The sequence below is a fragment of the Akebia trifoliata genome, chromosome 11 (genome assembly GCF_017979445.1).
Source record: "Akebia trifoliata isolate Shusen 1 chromosome 11, ASM1797944v1, whole genome shotgun sequence".
Taxonomy (NCBI): domain Eukaryota; kingdom Viridiplantae; phylum Streptophyta; class Magnoliopsida; order Ranunculales; family Lardizabalaceae; genus Akebia; species Akebia trifoliata.
Window position 1 is genome coordinate 31,379,385 of NC_141385.1, and position 10,869 is coordinate 31,390,253.

Here is a 10,869-nt window from a genome sequence, read left to right on the forward strand (position 1 = left end):
TAGATGCTTGTCAAGGAGATATGAGTAAAAAGCATTTATGGTTCTTTGTGCAGTTCCACATCAACAAAGTGTAAATCGACGTCAATCTTGAGGTCACTTAGACACCAACTGTACAAATAATATTAATGGATTTCTAATGAATCCAGTTTGTCCAAAAATGTATGCCCACTCAAAGTTTACACCATCTTTGAAAAGAGCTTGTCATAGAAGTTCTCTAATATACAACCCTTTTTTTTTATTAATATTTTAATTAGGGTGTTGATAACAGCTCTTTGTAATATTTTCAACATATATATGTGTATAAATATTTTTATTTATTTATTATTTCACCCGATAATCGTAAAGAACTCTAAAAAATAGACTAGATGAGAGAAATGAAAATAAAATTTAAAGAGTAATGCCAGGGTGACATTGGGATTTGTTGCGATTCTCATCTTTCTGACATGGAGGTGCACATATAATCATAGATGTTTTTTACTTGTATCTCAAGGAAATATATCTATGACTATAACATTAACACAGTATAATGTTGGAATTTAGAGGGTTGAATTTGAAAATCCTTTAATATTCATTTAGTTTCAACCATGTGGTAAGTCAATCTATTAATCATAGGGTAATTCAATCCCATGTTTGCTTTATGCTTTATATTTTATTGCTTTAAGTTTAGTTGATAGTTTTCTTTTTGCTTTGAATAATTTTAATCTCACATCAATTAGGAGAAGAATTGATTTGCAATTCTTAAATAGTTATACTTCTAATAGCTTTAAAAGCATATAGAAGTAGTGGACGGGCTCACGCACACACACGAGGGTCCAAGAGGAAAACCTATGGTTCTAATTGAAATTTGGATCCACTGGTTCGAAAACCCTACGCGTAGGGGGGAGGTGCAAAATCTCGGATTTACACCTCACGGGGTGTGCGCAAAGGCCCATTTTTTTTGCTTTAATTTTCAAGGCTCACTTCTAAACAGCCACTTTCTCTTTATTATTCATTGTGAGAGCACACAACATCGTTAAGTTCGAAGTTACATTCTAATTTAGAGTACTCTTTTAGATACGTGGGTTGTTGAATCCTGCAGGATACCTTTTTGATACCGTACGTAGCAAGGGCGAATTTCATTTTAGGACAGTACTTTGTTCACGTCTCAACCATTATTTACGTAATATATCTTCTATTACATTCAATTTTAAATATAGAATTTTTTGAATTTCTTCTCTCTCTATCCATAAGAAATTAGTAGTGAGTTGATAACATATGAATCACAATGAAAAACAAAGTTCAATCAGGATTTTTCAAATTAAAATCCATTTTTCTTAGAAAACTTAGTTGACAAGTCAAATTTCATTCAAAGAAAATCCATCAAAAACTACTTTTCTAGTGCATGTGAAAACTGAAAAGCAAGCATTGCACCTTTCATGTCATCAACAATCAACATCACGAGTCAATCCAAATGATCTTTTGCACATTGACATGTTAACACATCATGTACCAGATATTTACACACTATACCAAAATATTTTATCATATTAATTAATTAATTTTAATCAATATTAATTATATTTGACACATAATTGTATTCGATAATTAAAGGAATGAAAGTGATTAAATTAAGAGAGTTGCTATTGGCACACCAATTTTTACTAACGTGCACCAACTGTGTGCAATTCTTTGATGGAATTGGTGTGGCAATAGCAGCTCTCTAAATTAATTGTTCTATCCACGATATTTGGACTATTAAACATGAGGTTTGACTATTAAATTTTGCTGACCTATGCTTTGGCATACGTATTATATAAGAAGCCTTACTCAGCATGATTTGTCTCCTCTATCAAGTTTCAGAATCAAAGGGTCCACTTGGCAACAGTTGGCATTAGATGAGATCACCACGTGTCTCATGAAGGTTAAACCGTAGCCATAATGACACTAAATTATTTATTTAATGAATATATTAAAATTACTTGTTGTGTCTAATTTTCTTTCTAAATATAAACGTGTTGTTAGGGTTAAGACTCTTCAAATTTGAGGGCTGTTGCATATTTTTATCATTATTCTAAGAGAGTTGTTAAAATAAGAGTTGTGATTTATTTTTTTTCACTCAATCTATACTCGGCTGATGTGGCAAAGGCACAAGACCATAGATCGTATTCTTCGAGATACACAAGGAAACAAATATATGATTCTGTGCCCTTGCCATGTCAGCCAATTATAGATTGAGTAAGAAAAAAAAACAAAAAACAAAAAACACAAATCCGAAAATCAATAGCCTTAAAATAAAAAGGGTTAGATTCAAATGACTCCTGAGATAACACATAATCTCAAATAACACAAATCTTGAGGATACCTGTTTTAAGGATTAAATCTCAATTGTTGGATTTTAATTTTTATGTTTACAGAGTTGGGATAATGTGTAAATATAAAATCATGCAACAATATGATCTTATTTAGGGAGATTGCACACAGTCCAAACCTTTTACAGAAATGGATAAAAATGTGATTTTGTTGAATAAGTTATTTTCTTAAACGATCAAAATCTATTGTAAGCATCGTAAATGCCCTTGGTATTAGTTTGATGTAATACCAATTTATAAAAGGCAAAATCGGTATTTACAGAATGGAACGACTCAAATTGATCGGATTGGGTCAAATGGAATGGATTAGGATAAGTGGTTCGAGTCTAATCCAAATGGATTTGTTATGGGTGGTCAGGGTTGAGTTGGTTGACTTGACCCAACCAAATGAACTTGACTGGTCTTTTAAGTTGGACCAAGTCAAGACAACTAAATTACTCAAGTCAATTGTCCTTGACTCAATCTTTTGGGTAGAAGAGAGGGATAGAGGTATTTAGGGCATTTAAATTTTAAAACTTATCGATTTACAAAACCAAATATTTACCAAATCATGAAAAAAAAACAAAAAAAAAAAACTAACTTGGTGAATACTTTGGATTGTGTGATTTCCTGATGTCTTTGGCATAAGTAACTTGTGCATGAGTATCCCTCTATTTTTTATGTACTAATTAATGTAATTAAAGATATTTTTGTAATTTTGAAATATATGCTAAATTTTAGCAGTAGAGATTTAGATTTGAATCGTGTGAACTACCCCGCGTGGCAAACTCAATCAACTACCTTGACATGACAAGTTCAGAACCATAGATCTGTGCTCCTTGTTATACACAATTGCACGTTCCCATAAAAAATATATCCCGAGGAAATCAAATATACCTAGGAGCACAAATCTACGATTTTTGAACTTGTCACGTCAAGTAGTCAATTGAGTTTGCCACAATGGGTAGTCAAATTATCACGACTCTTTAAATTTTGAAATATTTTTGAAAAATTGACAAAATCTCCTCCACATTCTCTTAATTATAACTAACAATAGAGATTTAAATTTTAAAATAATTTCACATATATATACACTCATCTAGCAATTCATTGAGTTGACTTGGCCTAGACAGACATTAATCAAGATTCAAGATAACAGTCTAAATCGAAATTCCTTGGAAAGACTGTTTCTTCAATCATTTATGAAACTTACAAGACTTTGGACTTAAATCCATCCAATAGGACAAATGCCTCTTAAGTTTAACAAGGACATAATACCATATTTTTACCCCAAAATATCCAATATTTGGAATCTTGTGATCATTTTCAATAACGAAAATAGCCTCATGGGCATTTTGGTAAAGTTTCATCAAATAACTACTTGGCCACATTTTTCTTTTTATATATAAATGCTTGAGAGAAAAGGGTTTGATAACATTAATGAGCCAGATGTTACACATTGGATCTAACATGTAAATCCTGAATATTAATCCATGGGACTCCTGCTCTTAATTAGGGCTGAAAATGAGTTGAGAGCAAACTTGTAACACCATTACAATATATCTAAGGGCCAGTTTGGAAGATTGAGTTGGTGGACTTTGCCAATACTAATGTTTAGTTTAAGGCTTTGACAATGACGATGTTAAGAACCTAAACCAATGGTCCACAAGGCCTCGACTTGTAGGAACGCATCAAATTTAAACCCTTAACCACTTTAGGCACGTAACAGGCCACCACCACCATGCTCCATAGTCGAAGTCCGCGATGGCTTTCACTCATGGATGGAGGGCTTTTCTCAATTTTTTTTTCTTCGATAGCCCGTAGCCCTCAAACACTTCTCAAGACTTTTTCTAAGTGTTCTTCCATATCTCATACCCCTCTCAAGTAGTCTTTTTCATGACTTGAACTCGAAACGTGTGCCTAACTCTGATACCACTTGTTAAGAACCTACACCAGTGGTCCAAAAGGCTTAGACCTGTTGAAACACATCAAATTTAAACCAATAACCACCTTAGGCACACAATAGATGATATGAATTGGGGGATTCCCTTATTTAGATCATGAACTTCTAAGAGTTACCAATCCTATAGCTCAATCGATCCCATGCCACCCTTGTGTCAAGGCTGTTTTCCATGATGTCCAACACGAGACCAATCAGTTAACCTGTGTCGAACGTGCCACCTAGGCCACACTACAATCATTGATTTGGCATTTTGTCTTATTATGCTTTAATTTCCAGTTAACAATCAAAAGTTAACGTTCATTTTAAGAGTAACAACCAACTCTCAATATTCCAACTCCAACTCCATCAATTCTGTCTAAAAACAGACATGCACTAAAATATTTGATTTGCCTTTACCAAACTATTTACTGATATGGTGGTTTGCTTTTGATTCTAACCCACACCTATTCCTAAACTCATAATACATCCATCTCGAGGAACAAAATTTGAAAATTTTGTATGTTTTGACTCCTTTAATGGACGGGTACGTGCTTAATCTAAGAAAACAAGGGTTTCACTCATTCATCTTTAAAGTCTTTTATTCCAAAGATTTTGGGTTGGCTATATGAATCATATTTGCTTCTATTCCATTTTGTTTAAGGTCACATCTTCTATTAGTGAAAGAATATTAATATCTGCTTCATGGATGGGTTCGTGCTTAAACTATGAAAACAAGGGTTTTAGTCATTCATCTTTAAAGTCTAATTCCAAAGATATGGGTCGGCTAGATGAATCATATATATTCACTTCTATTTCATTTTGTTCAGGGTCACATCTTCTCTTAGTGAAATAGTGTTCACATCTGCTTTAAGTCATATTGATTACAATCTAGTTAGCTATCTATGTATTAATTCAAGTCTGAAATTGATTATGTACAAAACAACTTGATTCAAATTCTTATTGACTCTTTCCAATTCTAAGACAAGCAATTTCAATGTAAGAGGGGGTATTAGTAATTTCATTCCCAATAAGTTAAAAAATAGGATTACCAAATAAGCAAAACATCAAATTTAAATAAAAATAATTCTAGGAATAAAAAGATGATAAATCTCTCTCTCTCTCTCTTATTTATTATCAATGTTTCTAACTTAATGAAACCAAAATAATTTTCTATATTTTCGGTGGGTTGTAGGAGCAGCTTTGAATGTTTCTTTTCTCAAACAAAGACTTTCACACTTTTCAACCATATTTACTCAAACCCTTATCATGAATCCACTATAAGAAAAATCAAAATAAAATGAAAATATCAAATCAAACTTTCTCTCTCCTTTTGACCCACTTTTCTTCCTCTCCTTAATTTATGGTACCTTAGGTCGCAATATAATGTACTTGTTCTATGCTTTTGTTCACTTCCTCAATAAAACTTGAGATTTAAGATTCCTGTCTTCTTTGCGTTTCATTTCTTTTTTTCTTTGATGGCTGAAATCTCTTGTGCTAATGGAAACCATACAAAGTCTATGGAAGATGGAGTTTTTGTAAATTTAAATGGTAGTGAGGAAGTTCATAAGGAAGAGAATCAGAATTCCCGCGCATCGAACACCCATGAAGGATTCGGCTTTTGTTTCTCTTTGCCTTTCTTGCAAAAGGTAATATTCCTCATTTTTTTGGGTATTTAAAGTCACAAATATAATTTTTTTTTTCTTTCTAATTCACAATATTTAGACATCCCTCCAAATATTTATACTTCTGTCTCATCTACAACATCATCATCATCTTCTATCCCTTGTATATACCAATAGTGGGGTGGGAATTCAAACTTGTTCCACTCTATCTCAAATATATTTTCATCAATAAAGGCACTAGTCTTCATATATTTCTTATTACCAACGTTCACCTAAGCATCAATTATGGAATGAAAGATTAGGATTTGTTGTTGTATTAAAATTAGAAGATAATAAAATAAAATGGTTTTATTAAATTGGATACAGTTGATCGCGGAGGTGGTAGGGACATATTTTGTAATATTCGCGGGGTGTGCGTCGGTTGTGGTGAATCTTAGCAAAGACAAAGTGGTGACATCCCCTGGGATTTCCATAGTGTGGGGACTAGTGGTGATGGTCATGGTTTACTCCGTCGGTCACGTATCAGGTGCTCACTTCAATCCCGCCGTCACCATTGCCTTTGCCACTTGTCAAAGATTTTCATGGAAACAGGTATGATGATTTAAATTCATTTCTTCAAAAATGAAAAGGGATCATGTTGGACAATGTAATTAAGCTAATACTATTAACATCTCCCAATCAATCGTAATTGATTTGGATCAAGAATAATTGAGATATTTCAACGAACTGTTGCTTATCATCGAATCTATTAAATTCTTTGTTTGTGAAAATTTTAAAATATAGTATTTTGAAGTATTTCTTTTTCAATTTAAGATTTTTTTGGAAAGACTATAATTTCTATATGAAAAGATTATTTTGATAATCAAACCTGCATTATGTACTGTTAATTTGATTTGAAATACAACATAGGGAAAATATTTCAAGATAAACTTTATGATAAATATAATTAGTATGAGTTTCATATAGGGGATTTTTTAATATTCAAACCTTAATAGTAGGAGTAATGTTAGTCCTCTTGAAAATAAAAGATTAATTATATGAATCGCAGTTCGACTGTTCCACAGATAAATTAATTAACTATATTTAAAGAATTTAATAAATGAAAATCTGTTGGACCAAATTTTACATGCCTTAAATTTGACCAGTTTTGGGTCCAATGTTCTCAAAATATTGTTGGGACCCCATTATTTTTATGGGTTCTACCTACAAAACAAATCTATTAAAATATTGCTAAGCCGATGATCTAATTTTCTCCAAAAGTGTATAATATTGTCCTTAAAATGTATAAATTGTGACTAATTTTTCACTCAAATATTCTTCTTCTTCTTAATACCTCTTATTTACTTATTTATTTCAATTTTGTTGCATAAAAGGTGCCGGCGTATATCTCAGCTCAAGTACTTGGATCGACATTGGCGAGTGGAACCCTAAGATTATTATTTGGTGGAAAGCACGAGCACTTCCCAGGAACAATACCGACTGGTTCGGACATACAATCTCTGGTGTTAGAGTTCATCATCTCCTTCTATCTCATGTTCGTTATCTCGGGTGTCGCCACTGATAATCGCGCAGTTAGTTCTTCTATACCACTTAATATACTTATGTACAATTTCACAATTTTTTGAAAAACCAAATCGATGATTGGACCAAAAACTTGAGGGTTCACTGATCAAATTGATTTTTTTAATCATAAAATAGGATAAAATTAATATGGTAGGACCATTAGTGTGGTCCAATTTTTAAACACTGCATTTCAGAGGAATTCTAACATACATATTGACTGTGGTCTTCCTTGAGAGACTAGTGAAAATCATTTAAATTCCCTCATCTTCAACCTCTTCCAAAAATCCTTGATTGTTTCTCCAAAAACTCGTCATTTTCGATCTCTTCATCTGAGATATTGAAGAAGAGGCCACTCCTTTAAATCAATGACGGTCCATATGATTGAGGAAATGATCTTTATGAAAAAATGTGATTTGCAAGACTATGATTTTGTATGTTCATGGGAAAATCATTTTGTGTGAGAAAAAATTTCCTCCTATTGGTGGGAAAATATTTTCTAACCCAATCTAATGTTCCCATATTTTTCTGTTGTTCTCTCATGAGTCATGATTATCTCAATCACATAAATCATGAGTCGAAGACCATGAATTTTTTCTTTTTTTTAAAAACAATAATTTTTTAGGGGATAAAAAAAAAAAAAAGCAAGGTTGGTCTAATAAAAAAAAAAAAAAATCATTCTAAAGGTTGAAGACTAAATTTTGAGGAAAAAAGAGAGAGAAAAGAAATATAGGTTTTTGGAAATTAAGAGGGTGAAAACAAAGATGGAATCAAACTTGCATCATCAGTTTGGAAGTCTAGGGTCTACCTCAATATATATTTCAAAAAAAAAAAAAAAAACCTAAGGGGTATTTCAAAATATCCAACCGAGAAAAGTTAAAGCAATGGATTTTGGTTTAGTTAGAGAGTTGATGTCCTAACTAACTACCATAAGACAAATTATAAAATTAAATCTCTTAATATTTATAATATATGGACTTATGGAGACTAACATTATCATAATTATTTTAAATTATTGCAGATTGGAGAGCTTGCGGGTCTCGCTGTGGGTGCAACTGTCCTCCTAAACGTGCTTTTTGCTGGGTATATATTTATTTATTTCAAAAAAATAGTTTACAAGTCGGCAACATTATTATATTTTCACGTTCAATTCAATCTTGACTAATATGCCTTCATTTCTTAATTTTTTAAGCTAAATTTGTAAGATTTCAACTCTTACTAAGATTGTTGAGGTCACCTTGAGGCATTCAAAAACATGATCCGATGCCACAGACTTGTATATAATAGAATTATGTGATATTTGAAAATGATTTAAAACAAACAATTATGTTTCACAGTTGAATTTTTATTTTAAATTTGAGAGTTCCGTGAAAGTTTGGTAGCCGTTCTTTTTCAAAATCTAGGGTCAAATACAAAAAAATGTTTTTTTTTTTTTTTTATCTGAATGTTTCCATTAAATCTAGAGGGTGGTGGCGTTGGCTTGCCAACATAGTTATCCATTTGAGCTCAAGGACCCTTGATTAGTAAGAGTTAAAATCTTATATTAAGTTAGTAAGGAAAGTGCTTTTCAATTTCTTTGAAATAATACAGATGAATGGATCAAATATTTTTTCTTCTAAATTTATTGAACTCTGCTCCAATTTGATTGGATTGATTTATATTTATTAATAATTTTAAAATTATGTGTGATTTATTTGCTCTCTCTCTCTCTCTTTTTTTATCAAAGAAAGCTCTGGGGTGGCATATATACTAATTTCATTTGTCAGCATGTTACAATGAAAAGTTGGTGTATAATTTTTCTAAAAGATTATAGCTTAAGAAACTGTATAGTGTTAAATTTGCCATAAATCTTATATTAGAAAAAAAAATTAAACAAAAAAGGTTTTGTATTTAAAAATGCCTTAATTCTATTTGAATCAAACTGGCTTTTAAGGTCAAATTAAATCTTGTTGAATCGAAACCAACTCAGTCCAATCAATAAACTTTCATTTACATCACAATCGGACCAATCACTAACACAATGAATGGATGAGATTTAATGCATTTAGTATTATTAGTTCAAAAAGTTATAAATATATGAGGTGATTTTTATATGATCGTGACAGGCCAATTTCGGGTGCATCAATGAACCCAGCTCGGAGTTTGGGTCCAGCAATTGTATCGAACCGTTACAATGGAATATGGGTTTATATAGTGGGGCCCATCTGTGGGGCCATATCTGGTGCATGGGCCTACAATGTCATTCGTTTCACAGACAAGCCAGTGCGTGAGATCACTAAGACTGGTTCTTTCCTCAAGAGCTTAGGAAGGAACGCCTCCAATTAAAAGTGTTCCATTTCATTTTTCAATTTTTTAAGGGGGCATGGTAAAATCATCTTCTTTTTCTGTCCTAATATGTAATTTTAAAAGTAGGAGACTTATTTATTTAGTTTTAAATAATAAACTAGTTTTTTTTTTTTTTTGGGTAATCTCTAAGTTTTATTTTTCAAGAGAGATTCTATTGCCACACCAATTTGTGCTTACGCCATCCACCAAAGAATTAGCACACATCTTGGGGTGGTGTTACAAAAGTTGGTGTGACAAGATAAACTCTCTTCTTTAATCGCCTACTCTTGTTGCACTGTTCAACTAGTAAGTGGCATGTACAAGCGCACATGTATTATATAATGGCCTTCTTTTTTTTTTGTAATTCAAAATATTATCTAAGGTGATTTTCTATTTCGCAAAAAATAAAGGATACTTAAATAATTTTAAATTAAAATCTAACTAAAGTGATTAGAGAGATCGTGAGATTATAATTTTACTTATCTTTATGAAAATAACCCTAATAAATATAAAGTTTAGATGTAAAGGTAGGGGCATTTATGAGATTCCAAAATTTTGGTTGCAAAGTACTTCTACTCCACCTTCTCTCATTATAAAATATTGAGTAAAAGATTTTTGAAGATTACATAATAAAAAAAGATATTTTTATAATTTTAAAGACTAATCAACGTGATTATTGGGATGTGGATTACAATTTTTTTTTTTTGGTTTTAATCAAAATGAAAATAATTATAAAATTTAAAAACAAAGGTGAGGACGTTTGTGAGATCCAAATTTTGAGTTCTAACCGCTTCTACTCCACCTTCCATCATTATAATAGTCAATATGCTTTTTAAAGGAATCAATATAGAGTTCGCTATTTCAATATTTTTATTGGAAAAGTGATAATGGCTTGGCAGGTGCAATTTTTGGACATTAACTTAATAATACGGCTAGTAAAGTTTTTTTCAATTAAATGCCCATTGACGTTTAAAAAACTTAGATGCATATTCACAATACCCATATATATTTTTGCCTAAATGGGAAGAAAAGTTGGTCAACAACTACGGGCGTGTGTGTTAATGAGGTGCTCTATCTAAACAAGCTATAATCA

General features: G+C 31.8%; 1 protein-coding gene across 1 annotated transcript; it reads left to right on the forward strand.

The window, feature by feature from the left end:
• The first annotated feature begins 5,684 nt into the window (after positions 1-5,684).
• Positions 5,685-9,861, forward strand: LOC147391278 (aquaporin NIP1-1-like). Its single transcript, XM_086458857.1, has 5 exons — positions 5,685-5,915; positions 6,258-6,482; positions 7,265-7,462; positions 8,473-8,534; positions 9,557-9,861. Exons 1-5 carry the CDS (start codon positions 5,745-5,747, stop codon positions 9,774-9,776), a joined length of 876 nt encoding a protein of 291 aa, XP_086314983.1. The 5' UTR covers positions 5,685-5,744; the 3' UTR covers positions 9,777-9,861.
• Positions 9,862-10,869: the final 1,008 nt, after the last annotated feature.

Excerpts from the sequence above, each read along its gene's own strand:
- LOC147391278 (XM_086458857.1), top strand. The coding sequence starts at position 5,745 with ATGGCTGAAATCTCTTGTGCTAATGGAAACCATACAAAGTCTATGGAA. Across the intron at positions 7,463-8,472 it reads TCGCCACTGATAATCGCGCA|ATTGGAGAGCTTGCGGGTCT; the intron begins GTTAGTTCTTCT and ends AAATTATTGCAG. Across the intron at positions 8,535-9,556 it reads CTAAACGTGCTTTTTGCTGG|GCCAATTTCGGGTGCATCAA; the intron begins GTATATATTTAT and ends TGATCGTGACAG.